Here is a 19558-nt window from a genome sequence, read left to right on the forward strand (position 1 = left end):
TAATAGCTCTCTGAGCAAAACAGTATGATCCAGGAACACACCATACATAGTTTTGTTTGCCTTGAAACAAAAAACCTGGGTTCAAGTTCCTGTTCTAACATCTACAGGTCTGTAACCTGAACACCTAATGCAGCGCTCGCACTACTACCAGCTGGGTGCCCTTAGCAAGTCATTTAACATCTCTGAGACACGTATCTTCATCTGTAAAGAAGGGATTTTACCTATATATGAGTAATTACAAAGGGTAATAATGTTTTAGATATTATGGGAGCCACTTTTCCCCCTGAAAAATTATGTCACATATCCTGGTGGTCCTTCCCTTCATTTTCTCATTCTTAGTAAATCAGTAAAAATACCAAAGAAAAATTTGAAGCACCTGGATGGCTCAGTCAGTTAAGCATCTGACTCTTGATTTCAGCTCAGGTCATGATCTCAGGGTTGTGAGATTGAGCCCCATGTCAGGCTCTGCACTGGGCACGGAGCCTGCTTAAGATTCTCGCCCACTTTCCTTCTGCCTCTCCCCCCTAAAAAAAAAAAAAAGGAAATTCTGTTTCAATTGTAGAGGCATTTTTATCTACCTATTTTTTTAGTGGGGTATAAAAAATAAAAATGTTTTATTTAACTTTAAGAAAGTATCCTATACAGACCCAAAATTAACAAAGACATCAAAACTTAATTTTGCCACATTTAAAAATATTTTTGAAGAAATAAAAATTATAGGCTACCTATGTGCCTTTCCCTCCTATAGAGAACCTCTGTCCTGAAGTTTGTGTTTATAATTCCCAAACCTGTTTTTAAACCTTTATTTTTTTAGATTTTATTTTTAAGTAATCTCTATACCCAACGTGAGGCTCGAACTTACAACCCCAAGATCAAGAGTCACATGCTCCACTGAAGGAGCCAGCCAGGCACCCCTTTAAACTAATATATTCATAAACCACACAGTACTGTCTTACATTAATAAATGTACATTTAAGAAATATAATATGCCATTTAACTTGCCTTTTTTTTTTTAAATCACCAAATTCTTGATTCACTTAATGCTGGCTTATTCATTTTAACTGTACAGCATTCCATTAAATGAATATAGCACAACTTACCCATTTTTATGTCACACTTTATTTCCAAATTTCATTATTATAAATAGTGTGATGAACATTCTTCCATGTCTCTCTGGCAAATATGTAGGAATGTTTACAGAGCATCTATATGTGTGTGTATACATATCCTAGTGGAATTGCTGGTTCATAGGGGTATGCACACGTTTAATTTTAGTAAATAAATATTGCCAAATTGCCCTCATAATGATTATATCAATTTATACTCCAGAAGATGGTACCTGAGAGTTCTATGTTATTTTTCAACATCCTCACCAACATCTGATACTCAGACCTCTAAAATGTTACCACCTTGACTGATGCAAATTATAATAACTTGATTTGACCCCATTGATCCTAATTGTTGGAGAACTTTGATTCCCCGACATTATTATCTTCTACTTCTCCTAACTTTCTGATAATAATAATTTCTTGGTCTCTTTTGCTAGCTTCTCTTCCTCTACCCACTTCTCTTGGCATTTGCAAGTCATCATCTTTGTTTATTCCCTTTTGAGCAGTCTTGTCGAGGCTATACTACTCACAACTAATTCTTCAAAATCTAGAAATCACCTCTCTTCTAAATTTTAGACCCATATGCCTAGCTGCCTACTAATCTTATGGGACTTACATGTCCTATAAACACCTAAAATTCATTCTGAAAAGACCTCTCTTTCCCCCTCAATTTCTTCTTCCCAACTCTTACTGTTTAATGATACTGTCAAAGACAGTGTTTCATGCCTAAACCCTGGACATCATTAACAAAAAAAACTTCTCCATGCACTGCCCTCTCCCCTCCAACAAGTCAGCTGATCTAGGTCCCACCTTTTTTTTTTTTAAGATTTTATGTGAGAGACAGAGAGACTGAGAGAATGAGTGGGGGGAGGGGCAGAGGGAGAACAGATTTCCTGCAGAGCAGGGAGCCCGACATGGGACTCGATCCCAGAACCCTGGGATTATGACCTGAGCCAAAAGCAGATGCTTAACCAACTGAGCCACCCAAGCACCCGGTAGGTCCCACCTTCTTAACATCTCTTGCACCTTGCTCTCCTCCCCATACTTATTATTGTTGTCCTTACCACTTTTTGCGAGAGGTTATAGTGATCAGAAGCAAGCACTTTGGTGTTAGACACACCTGGGCTTGAATGCAGATTTTTATCACTTATAAACTGTGTCACCATGAGCAAATTATGATCCTCAAGTTTTCTGTTAAATGGGAACGATACCTACGTCATGTGGTCTCTTCAAGGATTAAATGAGCTAACAAATGCAAAGTGCCCACTACATTGCCCAGCACATAGTAAGAGCTCAGTGACAGCTATTCTTCATTAGCTCAACTCGAGTGTTGTGATTAGTTTTGGTGCCTCCAATCTTTCTCCCCGCCCTCATGATCACATTGCTAGCAGAATTCTCACGTACCCTTCCCTATTTCTTCAATAACTGTCCTCTGTTTATACAAAGCCAAATCAAGTCTTTTAGTAAGTCATCTAACATACTTTAATCTGAGCCCTAGCCTCTTTTCCTAGATTCTATTCTCACTAATTTACATAGTCCCTGAATATATGTTTCATGTATCTGTGCCTTTAGGTACATGCTATTATCTAAGAAACTGGTCTTTCTCTTTCCAAACTCTAGTGAATATTCTGTCAAGCTTTCCTAGTCCATCCAAAAAGAAATGAGTACTGACTCTAGGGGTTTATAAATTGCTGCTGCACTCATTTCTTGATTTGTCTGTCTCCTTTACTAGCCTGTAAAAAATGTGAGAGCAAGGTCTATGTCATCTATTCCCAATATGAAGCACAATTCCTGGGGGGTAGTAGGCATTCATTAACTACTGGATAGATAGAAGGAAGGACACTGGGACTGGCCTAATTCCACATCTTCTAAATAACTTTAAACCGTAGCATCAAGAAATCTGTCAAGTTTGATAACACTAGTGAAAGTTTCCATGAATGTCAAAATGATCATTGAAGGATGGAGGTATTATAGGTGGTTTTCTCTACTGTGAGAAAAGGCAAAACAATGTAAAGTTCTCCCGAGTGTGAAGTAAAATACTAGGGAAAAAAAAAAAACAAAACTGAGCTGTTAGTATCTAGGAAAAGATTATAAACTATTTCCTGAATATGCTGGCCCCATGTACTGCAGTCAACAAATAAGGATAACCAAATCGAATACTGACAAACAGAAAAGAACATCCTTTTGCAAATACGAGTATAATGAATGCTTACCATGTGTCAGGCCTTGTGCTAATCACTTTCTACACAATATCTGTTACTTAATCCTTCCAACTATGAACTAGAAATTCTTATTATCTTGCCTAAGGGACCTGAACCAGGAGTTAAATCTAGTTCTGTCTCACCTAAAAGCTTATGTTCTCAACTACATCACACTATTGTACCAAGCCACAAAGTGGGCATTTAGTCACAAGGATCAGAGAAAAGTAACTAACGCATAAGGCCAGGCTTCTATGTGAAGAGACTAACACAATTCAGATTTTCCAGTTTGTAAAGGTGAGGGAAGATCATCCATCTCTATGAACTCAAGAATGGCGACAAACAGTATTAAAACCAGACTCATTTATCAAATCCTTTAACCAGCCAAGAACAAGCTAGACAGAATTGAGGCTTGTCTATAAAACAATTCCTTTTTTACTATAGAAAAACACTAGATTGTATAGATTTGGGATATCTACCCAGAATATTATTTCAACAGATCTCACAAAGCAGGTTATAGTTTGATATAGGTTTGTGTATTATGTAAATCTCCTTTCCAGGTTCTACACTAACAGGCCAACATTTAGCTTTGAATTCTGTCTTTCCAAGAACCATGGTTCCTTTCACATCCGAGATCTGTAATAGTAACCCACTTGTTTATATAAAATGCAGTCCTTTAGGGACATGTATTTGATTGGGGGTCCGGTATGCATGGATTTCCAGAGACTACTATCTAGCACCCTTCTTATTTAAAAGCCTATGTTTTGCTTTGGTACTCATCCACTCAAAAACTCAAGCATCTATCTCTCCATGGCAATTATGTTTTATGAGTTGCTTCGATGGAGACAAGTTACCAGGAGATCCAACCAAACTATGATTTTTTTTTTCTTCGAATGCTAGCATCTCCAGTAGTACAGTAGCAGCATGGTTAAGTAGGAAAAACCATGGACTTTGAAAATAACCAGAAAGCTCTTGATGGAAAATTCAAACCTAAGTTCTTCCCCTTTAATGTAAGATGGGGGAAAGTTAAATCTTTTCGCATTTACATAGTTGCTTGCTTCTTCAATCTAAGGAAAAAACTCAATACTATAAAATATTTTAAATTTCATCAAGGACAGTGGGCCTCAACTTTGGATACACCTTAAAATCACTGGGGGTGCGGGGAAAAGGAGATGATGACCCATGCCCGGGCCTGACTCCGCATCATTCAAATCAGAATCTCTGCAGATAGGCCCAGCTATTGAGGGTTGTTTGTTTTTTAAATAGCCCCTGGGATTTTAATAAATAGGGTTAAGTTTATGACATAAAAGGATTCAATTGCCTATCCTAAATAAAGATCAACTATGGACAACAGCTTCTGGTTGTGATTAATACTGGTTATACGTCATGTGTCTAGAAATGACCATTGCAGACCCTACCCCAGTGTCTCCTTACTTGTAATCAAAGTAGAGATGGTAGGGCCCCTGGGTGGCTCAGTCGGTTAAGCGGCTGCCTTCAGCTCAGGTCATGATCCCAGGGTCCTGGGATCGAGCCCCGCATCAGGCTCCCTGCTCAGCGGGAAGCCTGCTTCTCCCTCTCCCACTCCCCTTACTTGTGTTCCCTCTCTCGCTGTCTCTCTCTGTCAAATAAATAAATAAAATCTTTAAAAAAAAAAAAAAAAAAGTAGAGATGGTAGGCTATAGATAACAGAGCTTTCTAGGTAGGTGGTTGGTATGTGTGTTACCCCTCAAACTGTTGGAAAGATGAAAAGCAACTACTGAATGACAATCTCTGTAGTGACTTAATTCCACTGGCTGTGATGTTACCTGGGTGGCTGGTTGCTAAAGACATGAAGGATGAGTAGATTCACTGCCAACTTATGCGACAATGAACAGGCAACTGAAAAAGAGGATGGTCCTCCAGTCATCTGCTTCCTACAAGGCCAGTCACAACCATTCCAGTGACAAACTACAGGGAAAAAAACAAGAATTAGATGTGAGAAATGTATTTAACATAAGTAAAATATAATGGATCTGTGGTATTTTGAGGAAATTCCTGAAGACCAACAGAGAGGCACAAGATGATGAATGGGAATACTCTAAATCAGATCTAAGCAAATTATGCTAACAGTAAACAAGGCTAGCTGAATACATGTTTCTGAATACTTCTATTACTGTTATTAATGCATAGTAAATTTATTAAAAGTTAATGAAGGGAAGAATTAGTATTTTGTATTTCAGAGTTCAGTACTTAAAGGATCTGGGAGATGTTTATTATTTACTTCTTTAAATGGCTTCCTTTTCATTTTTAAAGATATCAACCAGCAGTCTGACTACTTGAAGGCAAATAAGTAGTTTGAAAGAAAAGATAAAAAGTGGTAGGTAATTTAATTATTATTAATGAAGAAACATAGAGTTTTGGAAGAACACTTTAGAAAACCCAGCACCTATCTCAATTGTGATGAAGCATCAAGCACTAGGCAATGGACCTGATAAACTTGCAGATGAAGTAAACAAGTGGCAAGTTCATAAAAGCCCATTAGGAAACTAGACTGGAAAGATAACAGAATGGTGTGGAGAAAGGCTTCTTGTTTGTTAAGACAATGCACAAGGCGGCAAACGTAATTATTAGCTGAAAGCAAGCCAGGGGACCCAAATCATATTCCAAAAATCTCTTTGCTCCTATGCTGTTTCTAAATAAGAGGATAATTTGTACTTACTGAGACCAAGTTGATTTAGCAACAGTAGAATCTTTATGTATCACAGGAAAATTTTATCACATATTCAAGATCACTATTTTTAAGAATTGTACCACTTGTGTGAAATAATAGACTGTTAAAATAGACACAAGGCCTAATATAAAAAATATAAGAACTACATTACAGTCTTTGTTAGATTGCCAAATGTCAACTTTACTTTTGCTTTACAGGCCACCTTGAAACAAAGTCTCTGTTCTGTTTTTGGCATCTAGAACTCTATAGCACTGAACATTAATACTGCAAGCTTAACTATCATTGACAATTTAGCAAAAGTTCTAATTTAAACAGTACCGATTTTTTCTTCTGGCTACAATTCCAAGATGGTGTCATTTCAAAGGCAACTGGATAAACTGAGGCTGGAAACCTTGAAGACCTGCTTTCTACCACATACTGCTCCCTTTCCGCCTGCCCATCTTTATGTCATCATAAAAGGAGTAGGTCTTGATGGAGGCAGCAGTGTTAACTCAGCTGTATAACCTACAGTACATAAGATACTCTTCTGCTTTACTGAAGTCACCATTTTCTCCAGAACCTCCTACACACTACCAATACTTTTAACATCCACCCTGTAGGTTGCATACTAAAAAAGGTTAAAGTGCAATTCAATAAAGAACAATAACCTTTTCCAAAAATGTTTTATTGCTACAAGTAGTGAGATTTCTAATCATCAAAATTGGAACAAAACTTAAGGTTTCAGCTCCCTATGGGGTAATACAGCCATTTCATGTGACTTTGTTTTTAATTTAGTTTTGGCAGTGGACTCAACAAAGTTTAGATGATAGCTGGATGGCATCAAGAAACCGTGCCTGTAACTTAAAGTGGCGCATGAGCTAGAACAGGAAGACTACCTTCCATCTGACAGGTCAGTCTTTATTTGAACTCATTTCTTAGTAAGAGTTATTTCAAAATTTAAGGCTAGTAATTACTAAGTATATATGTATCTCGTAAGAAAATTTAACACTTCACTTTTTACCCTTTCCCAAACAGACGCTACACATGGCAACTGGAATATTCCTAGAAATTGTGCAGGAGAGAGAATTCCCTGAATTTATCACCACCTACCTGAAACTAGACCACATTTTTCTGGCCTCCTCTTACAATCACAGCTTTCATTTCACAGCTCTAACAGCAACACACCATGGAGTACAAACATCACTGGAAAACAAGGGCCTGATAAAACCCACAGAAAAGCTATTCACTAATATTGGGACTACTTTTAGCCATGCTGTTATAGATCACACTTTATTTTTGTGCATAATAAATACAGAAAAATGTTGAAAATGTAGGACTCAACTATCTAATTAAAGCTGAGTAAACTAACCTAGTCAGAATTTGTTTTTTAAATGAGAAATGACAAGAGTAGTAAATATAAAGAAAAACAAAAATAACTTTACTTTCCTATGTTAATACAGGTCAAGGGACCCTTTCTTCTGAAAAGGGTTGATAACACCAGTTCTCAGCAATAAACATAAGGCACTTGTTTAGAATACAACATCACTGCATTTTTTTCCCCACTTGTTTTTCTAACCCTGTTTTCCCCCACAGTATCATTTGGAATTAATAGAGTGATGAGGCAAATGTGAGATGACCCAGTTGATACTACTCAGAGCAAGACAGTACAGTACAATGTTTTAGGGGTGCTGTCTGGACATAAAATGAACCCTGTCAAGGTCCTCTGACACCAGACAATGTATCCACTATCAAGTAAACCTGAAAGAAAATAAAGTATTTATTCAATAGTTCCAGTAAAATTGGGTTGGAGTACAATATACATTTTAGGAATTTAGCTCCTCACGGGTGGCATCTGCATCAAGAGTTCTGAGTATTTATGAATTTTCATTCTAAGACAATCTACATCATTTGAACATTATCAAGACAAATATATGAATTCCATTTCAATATACAGTAGAGTTTAAACATAATTCACACATACACCCCCTATTATATGGCTGGCGCCTCCTCCCAACACCTCAGTAGTGGCAGAGGTAGCACTAGTGTTCTTTCCCAACAATAAGAACTTCAGTTGCCACTCATAGGAGAAGTTGAAAAAAAGTTTGTTTTTTTGCCATCTGTTAAGATGTTCCTGAGACAGGGCCGGTTAGGAAAACAGAACAAAGCACTGGAGTTCAGTTTGTACTTCTCTTTACATCACTAAATCGTTAGACTGGGACGCGGAATGCAGGTCACGTACTATGAAAGGTTGAGTTTAGCACAAGGGTTCAATCAGTAGAAGGATAAGGTCTCCTGAAAATTCCCTTTAGAATATATGTCCTATAAACTAAAAGTACCACAAAAAAAGGTCAATTATATATACAACTGATTCACTTTACTTAATTTGCTTAAATCTTGCAAATGCAATGAGAATATTGAGCCTGAGGCCAGTTCTCAGTATACAGGTTTAACATTTTAAGGCTCATTTTCTCCATCAAAATTGCAGTTTTCAGCTTGCCTTTCAAATGATGAGTTAGGAATTACATTCACCTGCCACCATCCTAGCCCTCAATGAAATCTTAGTGCAGGAACGGCACTACACCTGCATTACGGAGTTCCCCTGACATCGGCACTCAGCCCATCCTGAACGCTCCCATCGGCACTAGCTGTACAGCACATTACATTGCCTCTGGCTTGCACCTCTGTTTCCACCTGTGTGTTTTCACAGAAGCCCAACACAGATTAGTTGAAATATTCACACAACTGTTTTTCAAAACAATTTATTGCATCATATTTGGTACCTTATGTTTGACAACAAAAAGGAAATTACATCTGTAACTGCAGGAAAAAGAAGCTGGTCTGTTATTGAAAAAAAAAAATCTTGGGCCCTTTAAAAATTACAAAGTCTTGGGCTTGCCTGAAACAACTGAGCAAGAAATATATTCTTAGAAATGTAGGGCTTCAAGTATTACAAACCTGTGACACTGTGGAAAAATTCCAGAGGTATCTAAACTGCAGCACTTTTTTTCTGCATATCGTGAACAAGGCCTGCTGAGGTTTTTAACTATTAGTCTCTTGATCAGTCATAGAATGGTAGTCAGGAGTTCTGCTCTTTAACTTCAAGCCATGGTAGATTTTCTTTTTTCACTCTTGGGTGAAAAAATTCATGCGTGCTAATTAGTTGGTGCCACATCACAGTGCATTTGGTTCTTGCATTACAGTTTTAACAAGTTTGGCCAAAGACAATGCTGAAAGGTTTGCATTGCTATTTTAGTTCTTCAAGTTTTAGTTAAAATTGAGATTGTTCCAACTGGTTCCTTCAGTTAAAAACTGTGGTACAAGAACACCAAACTGATCATGTACAGTGAATTTTGGAAACACAACAAGCGTATTGAACACCCTCTAGGTTTCTTATAATTCTGCTTGGTATCTATATGTCCCAGCTTCTACAACATCAAGCATCTGTTGTAGGTTTCTCTGTAAATAGTGATTCACATTGCATACTTCCTATGGTCAGAATCAACCCCGTAACAGAATCAGTCAGATGCTAAAGCCCCAACAACTCTTTGTGCTCAGTGAAAGAATCCAGTGCTAAAACAGCATTTATGCTGTCTGAGATATAGTAAAATCTCACAAGACAAATTTTAAAGTAATATTTCTGCCACACACCTGCTTTGTTAGCTGTAACAGCCTCCAGATTTTATATAAATTAGTTAAAAAACATGGGTGGGTAGGTAGGAATAGAATAAGGTATCTTTTTTTAATCCCTCAATTTTAGCAGCTTTTAATTTTTTAAGAAACTGAACCTATATCCTGTAATATGTTAGATATTTTATATATACTTTTTCAGCAGGATAAAAAACGTAAAACACTATTTGAAGGCAAGAACATTTACTCTTCTCATTCTGTGTAAGTTAGAGCAATGCAGCAGGTGCGTGACAAAAATATTATACACTAGATATGGTCCAAAGTCATTCCATTTGCTTGTTTAATGATGTTCAAATTTCATTGGCCAGTTCTTCAGTTTCTGCAGAACTATCTCCATTAACTGTGATCTTCATATCCTCTTCATATCCAGGAGGCATGAAAGCCAAAGCATAAGGGAAAAGCTTATGACAATTTGCTCTATAAACTTCAGCAGCTTCTTTACAGTCTCCTAGGCTACCATCACACAAGGCTTCTAATACCTCCATACATGTCTAAAGAAAGAGAAAAGGTCATGTTAAAGTTGTCAAAAAATAAGTTTTTACTGTGAAATCATTAGACATTTCATTATCCACAGATTTTCTAAACAAAAGGCAAACGTAGGTATTTAAGATACACAAAAGCATTTAACTCCCACATATACATTCCATAAGAATTAGCTTCTTTGGAATTGCAGGGTTTACACAAAAGGATGAATTTATAAACAGGGCCAGGACTAATGTTGGGCAAGCAAAGTGGTAGGGTGCTGCATTTAAAGACACACGCACTCTGAGCAACTGCTCGACCCTAGGTTGCAACGCTGCCTCAGCCCCGGCTGGCGCTGTGTACAAATGTCAAAATTTCTATGGTAACAATCAGTTACTTAAACCTTTTACAGTTTTTTTTTTTTTTTTTTTAAGAGGCTTAGAGACAGTTGGCAATATCAAACATTGCTTTTCACCCTTGTATTCAAATTGTAGGTTTCTCCACTAACTAAGCAGGAAAGGAAGTCTCAAACCAAAGGGCATAATGCAAGAAAAATTTGTTCATAAAAATTGGTAATTGTTTCAACCAAACCCCTCAGTATATCTTCTATTTGAAAATATTTCATGTTGACTTGCATTTCCCATGTTTTATTTCTTTATCTTTTCACTTGGAAAACATTATGTAGTTTGCAGACATATAATATCCAACACCTTTGCCAGTCTAGAAATGTTGTAATCTAAATGATGTATTAATTAGCAATCAACAAGTCAAATGTTTCTTGAAGATATTTCCTTCATTTGCTATTAAAGGAATATATCAAATGCTTATTTTATCTGGCCAATTATCACAGGAAATAGCACTATGTCCTTTGTTTTTAGTCTAAACTAGAATCTGTATTTTGCAACACACCCATATATCTTTCACTCTACTTAATCTCATGTTACATTGCAAGTTATAAAATGAGTGTTTTAATTTGACCCCTGGCATATACATCTTCAATATGCCAGAATCTTCACTGAGGAGGAGCCTGTGGTGCAGTCAGTTAAGCGACTGACTCTTGGTTTCAGCTCAGGTGATGATCTCAGGGTGGTGATATCCAGCCGTGCATGGGACTCAGTATGAGTCTGCTAAAGAGTCTCTTCTTCCTCTGCTCCTCCCCAGCCCTCCTGCATGCATGCATGCGCACTCTCTCAATCAGTAAATAAATAAATCTTAAAAAAAAAAATCTTCCTGGAGACCACCGTTTGCTCAGAAATGCACAGATATGGAGGCACCTACGTGGCTCAGTTGGACGGGCATCCGACTCTTGATTTTGGCTCCGTTCAGGATCTCGGGTTGGTGAGACTGAGCTGCCCTGCGTGGGGAGTCTGCTTGGGATTCTCCCTCCCCCCCCCTCACGCACGCCCTCTCTCTCTCTCTAAAATAAATATTTTTTTAAAAATGCACAGATAGGAACTGAAATCTAAAATTAACTGTGGAATACATACATGATTTTACTAAAACATATTTCTAGAAAAAAATGTAAGTAATAGATGTGGAACTAGTTCTTGAATGCCAAGGAGCCTGCTGTGTATGTGTGCACACACAGACAATCCTAAATAAATTTAAGATAAGGTTAGTTTCTGATAGGGATTCATAACTGTTTGGTAAACAGTACGCATAAATAACAAAAACAATTATCTGATGAAAATTATTCTCTTCGTTTAAAGAGAAACTGAAAGTAGTCAGGTATTCTTAATAGAGATTATGAGAAACTCTTTACCTGGAGGTTTCTGTTAGTGAGGGATTCATCAAGTGTTGTTGCCAACTCTATAGCTCGCTTCTGACTAGAAGGATCTAAATAATATACCATTTTGGCAGCTAAAGGAGAAGAAAAAAAGGAAATTTGTTTTTATTTAAAAGTAAAACCAGCATCTTATCCTCTATCCATTCAAATCTAAATGTAACATATATGGCACTTTATTAGAAAAATGCAAACAGCCATTTGAAACACTGTTTAAAAAAATAAAAAACCCTGAGAAGATAGACCAAAAATAGCCTAACTACAATTAAAGTAAAAAAAACTGTGAAGAAATAAAATATTCTAATAATAGTTGTCTTTGCGTAGTGGGACCATGGATAGTTTTCTTCTTTCTAAAATGAACATAATTTGGGGCTGAGGGGAATACTCCACTAAATGTGGTTGGGGTGAGGATGTGGGAGGAGGGAGATACCCAACCTTGATGGTATGAGCCAAAAAGCTGAATTCAGAATTCCACAAAGGCATACAAAGCTGCTGGGCTTCTTAGCCAGGTATTCTAAAAGCATCCTACTAAAGCACTACCCACATGGTCCCATCAAGTCCAGACTTTGGACTGCTAGCACAGACCCCTGCCTGTGAAATGGTTTCAGGTGCTTTGCACTGTTCAGTTTAATATCTTACATAAACATGAGAAATAGAAGATGATGGTCACAACCAAGTGAATTTTAAGAGCATGCTGAAGGGAGAAAGAAAAAAAATAGAAAGGTCCTCCCTCCTTCATTATATGTAATATACAGCTAAATGCAGTATACTTGCTTTGTTGTAAAGACTATGCTCAACCAGGAGAAACTACTGACCTTGTTTCACAGTAATAATTTTGTCTAAGAAATTTAAAAATTTATAGGAAGCATATTTAAGCTGCCTATTTTCATAAGATCAAAATGTGACATAATCACAATGCCTCTTCCATGTGAGAAATGTGTAACCTTGTCACTGATCCATTAAGATAAAAACTGAAATTGTTTTAGAAGGCTAAGATAAAAAGAAAATAAAGTGATTACCTGATAATCTGTGTGGCAATGAATCAGAATTCCTTTTCAGAAAAGTTTCATTAAAATTCTTTGGATTCGTTGCTCCAAAAAGACGATTCATTTCTTGTTTTAATACTGTTCTAACTGTATCAGGTAAATCTTTACTTTCACACACTGCTGAACAAATTAAAAACAAACTCAATTAGTAGATACTCTGATACAGTTTGCAGAAGTTAAAAAAATTATTTACTTGAAGAGTACAATGAAATAATTATATGTAAAAACTAGATGAACCTACTTATAATTCAATATTTAAAGAGCTTATTATATAAATGTAAAGAATGTGTGTCAGCAGAATAATCTAATGATTTTCTACCGGCATTCAAAGACATTTCATTGATAAATGATGCATTTTCTGGGGGGAAAAAAAAAAAGCAAAACAGATAATGAAAGATGTTAATTCTGTAGCCTTCTTAAGCCCCTAGGGGCTGCCCCCCTCAACTTTAAATCAAGTCTGTAAACTAGGGGCTTTGATGACACCTACCTGATAAATACTGTCACAGTAATTATGCAGTGCTGAAGAAAACAGAATTTTCCTCACCTCCATCTTCTATACCCAAGTAAGGCATTACAAAATTTATCAATTTTAAAAGAAAACATGATTGACTTCATTGACCTTTATTTGCAGGGGCTATGTAAACTGAGTTATCACTATATAGTAAATTCCAAAGGACCACCAAAGTATTTTCCTGTAAGGAATACATGCTAGTAATCATATTCCCAGAGCTTGGGATTTAGAGATGGAAAAGCTGACCCCCCCCAAGCTCTCTGGACTGAATTTTAGTATGCTTTTTTTTTTTTTTCCATTATTATTTTGGTATAGAGAGACAGTCTGAAGCTTTGAGCCAGACAGACCTGGGTATGGATCTAGGCTTGGACAAGTCACAACCTCTCTGAACTTACTTCTTGATCTGTAAAATTGAGGAAATACCCAACCTAAAATGATCACAGTAAGGAAAAGTTATATATAAAAGAGCTAATTATATAATAGCTAAATATATAATTTGATAAATTGTTAATTATGGTTAGGAACCATGGTGGTCACTTTCAAATGTTGTACTGATGAATATGTATCCTATATATACATAACTCATCATGTGAAGCAAAAGTTGCACAGAACACTAACCCTAACTTTGTGCTATGCATTCTGTTATTTTCTACTCTATTCTATTTTACATTTTCAAATGGTAGTAATGACTCACTAAACTGCCTTCATTATCTCCCCAATGGATCACTACCCTAAGTTTAAAAAACACTGAACTCGGGCGCCTGGGTGGCTCAGTTGGTTAAGCGACTGCCTTCGGCTCAGGTCATGATCCTGGAGTCCCTGGATCGAGTCCCGCATCGGGCTCCCTGCTCAGCGGGGAGTCTGCTTCTCCCTCTGACCCTCCCCCCTCTCATGTGCTCTCTCTCTCAGTCTCTCTCTCTCTCAAATAAATAAAATCTTAAAAACAAAACAAAACAAAAAACACTGAACTCTTGAGTAGTAAACATCTGTATGAAATATTCTACACATAATTATTATGTACCTGAATAATTGATTGATATGCCCTTTGTTGGTTAAATAACATTTCCTCTATCATTCTATAGAATTGAGTGGTTCAATTAAATGAGGTGGGTTTTTTCCCCAATTAAATGAGTTATTAAAGAATTTAGCTTAATCTCCATTACAGCTGTACTTTCAACTTGGCTTTTGCAATTTATTAGTATTTGTTTTTCAGGGGAGGCAGGAGTGCAGAGAGAACTGAAAGAAAAGTTGGTAAAATAGATTATAGCCAATTACAATGTCAAAACCACAGGTTTTCTATAAAATATGTTATTTCCACAAGCCTTGTTGGTTTCCATGAAGTGCTTTCCGGACACTGTATGTAGATGGGAAAGTAACTGTATAGTTACATTAGAGTTGGTTATAGGTGGAAGCTAAGCTTTTCATGTTTTTTATTACCTTTATTAAATTTGTTTTCCTCAGATTAAAACAATCTCCCCAGAAAAATCAAACTGCTTTAAAAAAAAAAAGCCCACACAATTAAAAACAAATATATATATATGTAAAGGATATATAAAGAGGAAATATTTATGTAACTCCTAACTTCCACTAATAGCTACTTCCAAAAACATTTCCTCACTAAATCACAAAATGTTAGAGGCTGACTCTGTTTGCTCCCCTACATTATGTAGATTGGAACTGTAATTTCTAGGAAGATACTAACTAATTACAACAACAACAAAAAATCTGCTGCAGTGTAACTTAGGATGCTGTATGGAATTCTACAGAATGCAATTTTACCTGTATCTTTAAGGAACGGAGCAACCTCAAATGTCACAGGTCTATTAGATAAGCTTTTATTGCTAAAGACTAGTGGGCTGTGGGATCAATCTAAAAATCCTCTGAAAGTGATTAACAAAAAATATTGAAGTCTCAGGAAAATAAAAAATCCCAGACTATTTATCTTCCTTGTTATCTTTTGACACAATGTCTTGTGAATCATGGAAAAGTAATACTTGACTGAGGGAAGGGTAATAAAACCTCTAAGAGGCTTTTGATTGGAGTCTTCTGACATCTTAAAATTAATGTTTGGTTCATGCTATTAGCTTACTGCAGGTTAAATTAATTTAGTAATCATCAATGGTTTAAAAGTCGCACTGAAAAGGGGCTGATTCTTAGCAAAAAGAATTTCCCTTGTTCCTAGGCTAGCTGGCATTTTTGTTAATAATTTGGGTAGAAAATGCTCATATTTTGTGTGAGATAAAGACTACTCACTACTAGGTTAAAGCACAACCTACTAAGTGATTACCACTCAAAACAGTGAAGTAGGTAAATGAGAGTATTAATGAAGTTTTTAGGAGAGAAATGCATAACTACAGAAGAAAAATAATCTGCAGATAAAAGAAAGGAGTTTGTACAAATTAGAGAGGAAAAGACAAAAGATTCACTGCAGAACAAGATGACCAGTTATTTTAAAAGCATTGTAAGCGAATAATAAAACTGAATACCTAAGCTCCTATCTTTTACTTAACACTGAACAGAAATGTAGTTTAAATTGCTCTAAGTCCTACAACTTAAAAAAAAAAAAAGAATAATTTGAAAATCATCTTCGTAATTAAAAGGGGGAGAGGAAGATGACCTAGCTGGTAAATTACTTTATGTAGCAGATACTAATTACACTGGTTTTACTATAACAACATTCTGAAGATTTGGAGGGTACTCATAACCAGACTAAAATGAGTATATTTATTTAGAGAAGTTTCTATTATTAATAAAATAGGTATCGGCGCTCCTTTTTATACCCATACTTCCCAGAAAGGTGTTACTGTGGGAATTTCTTCGTAAAGAAGGAGTTAGTACAATATAACTTGACATGACAAATGTGTTCTTGAAAAATTACTACAGGGGCACCTGAGTGGCTCAGTCGTTAAGCATCTGCCTTCGGCTCAGGTCATGATCCCAGGGTCCTGGGATCGAGCCCCAAATCGGGCTCCCCGCTCAGCAGGAAGCCTGCTTCTCCCTCTCCCGCTCCCCCTGCTTGTGTTCCCTCTCTTGCTGTCTCTCTGTCAAATGAACAAATAAAAATATATAAAAAAAAAGAAAAATTACTTCACAGTTAATTTTTTTAAAGTACCAAATATATTAGTTAAAGGAACCTTGTGGGGTATATCAAAGATGCCCTAACTCTGTGCTTCTGTAGTTTCACAAATAGCTCTATACAGTACACACCTGTTCTTAACAAAGGTAAGAACCGTGCATCTTTATCACTCCAAATTATCACTTTACTGCCTGAATTTAGTCAAAATAAGGATTACTTTGTAACTCCTGACAATGCTGTCAGCTAAACATGTGGAGCAATGCGCAAAGCTGAAAGGGACACTAAATAATTCTACCTTTACATCAGGACCATCCTGCCTTTGTTCTTCTGAAGTCCATGAGCATTTTAATTCCTGAAACAACTGTTCCAAGGAAACAGTTGTATGTTCATCAATCCACACCCATACTATAAGCAAATATATTTAGATATGCCACTTTTAATTCCTATTTCAAAGGGAAATCTCCAAATCCAGAGGATTTATATGTATTATTTTACTACCTTTTAGGAAACAGTTGATTATACAAAATAAAGTGTGTATTTTAATTTTGAAAACAGCTTAAGTGCACTCCATCCTAACCAAGAATGGATTTAAGACCATTACTCCTGGCCTTCATTTTCTGACTCATGATTTCAAAAAGAATTTAATACATAAAGATGAGAAACAAATTTTTTTATTTTCTCTAAATATAGCAATTCTTTCTTCTATTTTCTATAAGGTGGTTATTTATTACTTCCATAATTTAAGACACTGAAAAACATCTCTATGATTCAGTATCTATAACAGGAATCTTTTTTTGACAAGCATAAATATAAATTAAGTAGGGTTTTACTTTTTCTTAGAAGTCAAAACAATGGTCTTAATCAGGACAATTTAGCATTTTTCAAAAGACTGATTGCGATGCCTGTTTTAATCACATTATTTAGATATGTATGGATTCATATGTGGCTCAGTATTCAGCAATGAGATAGGTAATTTAACAGTATTTGCAGATTGTTCTACTAAAGATTCAATATCCTCTCCGAAGAGTCACTTAAAAATCAAACCACCACCACCACTTGACTACAGGAGTACTTTAAATCTAAAGGTCTTGTAGTATAAAGAACAATATGAAAACCTGAGCTATCATTCCTGCTTCATTACTAATTATTTGTGTTACCCTGAATAAGTCATTTAATCTTTTAAGGTTCTAGATTTCTCAACTATAAAATGAAAAATAATTAGCATAAAATTCCACCTTTTACACTCTAAAATTCTGTAGTTCTACTTCACATTAAAAGTAACATATGGATCTTACTATGAAAATATTTGAAAAGTAGTGATTGCCTTAAAGTTCTTTTAAATCTGTATTTAGTAACAAAACTTTTATGACTCCAAGAATTCTGAAGACAGATAAATAAGGAGATAGCTAGTCAATTTCAGAGATTTTTCAGTTTTAGAAGAATTTATTAAAAAGCTTTACACAATGAGTATGATTCAAAATTTCAACACACATGTAACTTTTTAGAAACAGAAACAAAGGTGATCCTCAAATATTCGGACTGAACAATTCTGTATCAAGATCAAGTAACATTTCTAGCCTTAAAGACCTTCATCACAAAGAAAAGAACCCTGCTTTTCCCCTTAGCTAATTTAAAATGTAACAGCTTTAAAATGATCTGAGTTTATGACATACTTATATAGATTACTTATACAGTCACTATCAACTACTGTAATCAAATACTTAAGTAATGTAAAACAAAAAAACATACCAGTACTAAAGAGTCGAATCATACACTCATGAAGCCAGGGATGACTAGAATCAATAGCAAATGCCCTCTTTACTGATTGTAGCATCAAAAGAAACTTTTCTATAAGAAGAAAAAGTAAGATATATTTTGATCATTTGATAAAATAAGCTGCCCTCTTGGAGGACTAATTTAAGAGAATTACAAATAGAGAAACTAATTTAGAGTCAATCACATCTGAACTGCAACATGAGTGAAGCAAATGATTTCCTCAGATTAGCAACATTAGCTAATATTTTCCACACAACATTCCTTAAGAAAAAATGTTTTTAAGAAAAAAATATTTTATGAAGTACAAAAAATTTAGACAGCATTCAACAATATTTGAACTAATGCCATATAAACAAAATTTGAAGCCATTTCATTTCTTAACCTCCTTTAATAAAAATAAAGAGATTTTCTGCACTACTTATAAAACTTCATTGTTTATACTTCAAACTAGTTCCTTTCTTGGATTTTGAGACATTCACGTGAAATGGTTTCCCTCCTACTTGAGTGTCCTCTCCTAATTAATCACCTGGTTCCTCTTCCTCCTCAAAAGGTACAATATTCACCAAGGTTATGTTTTCAGTGATTTCTAGTATCTTTCCATATTATCCTCACACTCACACCCCCATGTTTCCCAAGCTTCAGTAGTGTTTCCACCTGTTGAATGGAAATGTCACCTGATTAAGTCCCATCTAAAACCACCTCTTTGTTAAGACTTCCCTAATTTGGTACCATTCTCCAAATGACAAAATTCAAAACTCCAGGCTCCTCTGACATTTCTTTTTCCCTTACTCCAACACTCAGAAAGCTAAAAATACTGCCATACTCTTTGTTACTACCCATTTCACACAACTACAGTGAATTCCAAATGCTGAAGAGCCCTTGAGAGGTTAGAATACAACTAAGCCAATTGTAAGGAATTTAGATTGCCCTTCCCCACTTTAAGCAGAACAGCTTTTTTATACTTCAGGATTCCATTTAAGAAGATTTGTTGTATTGGGGCATCTGAGTGGCTCAGTCGGTTAAGTGTCTGACTCTTGATTTTGGCTCAGGTTATGATCAATGGGCTCCACTTGTGGAGCCTGCTTAAGATTCTCTCTCCCTCACTCCCCCCAGCCCCCCCCAACTGCTCCCACGCTCTCTCTAAATAAACAAGAAAGAAAGAAAGAAAGAAAGAAAGAAAGAAAGAAAGAAAGAAAGAAAGAAAGAAAGAAAGAAAGAAAG

The 19558-nt window shown here is 36.0% G+C and overlaps 1 protein-coding gene across 1 annotated transcript in view; it reads right to left on the reverse strand.

Moving 5' to 3' along the window:
- Positions 1-7749: 7749 nt before the first annotated feature.
- The window catches only part of NAA15 (N-alpha-acetyltransferase 15, NatA auxiliary subunit), a 46486-nt gene continuing 34677 nt past the window's right edge, over positions 7750-19558 (reverse strand). Inside the window, exons 16-19 of the mRNA XM_044913081.1 lie at positions 18311-18409; positions 12948-13094; positions 11908-12005; positions 7750-10174 (exon numbers count right to left, since the gene is read on the reverse strand). Of these exons, the coding sequence (XP_044769016.1) occupies positions 9974-10174; positions 11908-12005; positions 12948-13094; positions 18311-18409 (545 nt within the window). The 3' untranslated portion in view covers positions 7750-9973. The remainder of the gene's footprint in view (positions 10175-11907; positions 12006-12947; positions 13095-18310; positions 18410-19558) is intronic.

The sequence above is a fragment of the Neomonachus schauinslandi genome, chromosome 2 (genome assembly GCF_002201575.2).
Source record: "Neomonachus schauinslandi chromosome 2, ASM220157v2, whole genome shotgun sequence".
In the NCBI taxonomy this organism is placed as follows: Eukaryota; Metazoa; Chordata; class Mammalia; order Carnivora; family Phocidae; genus Neomonachus; species Neomonachus schauinslandi.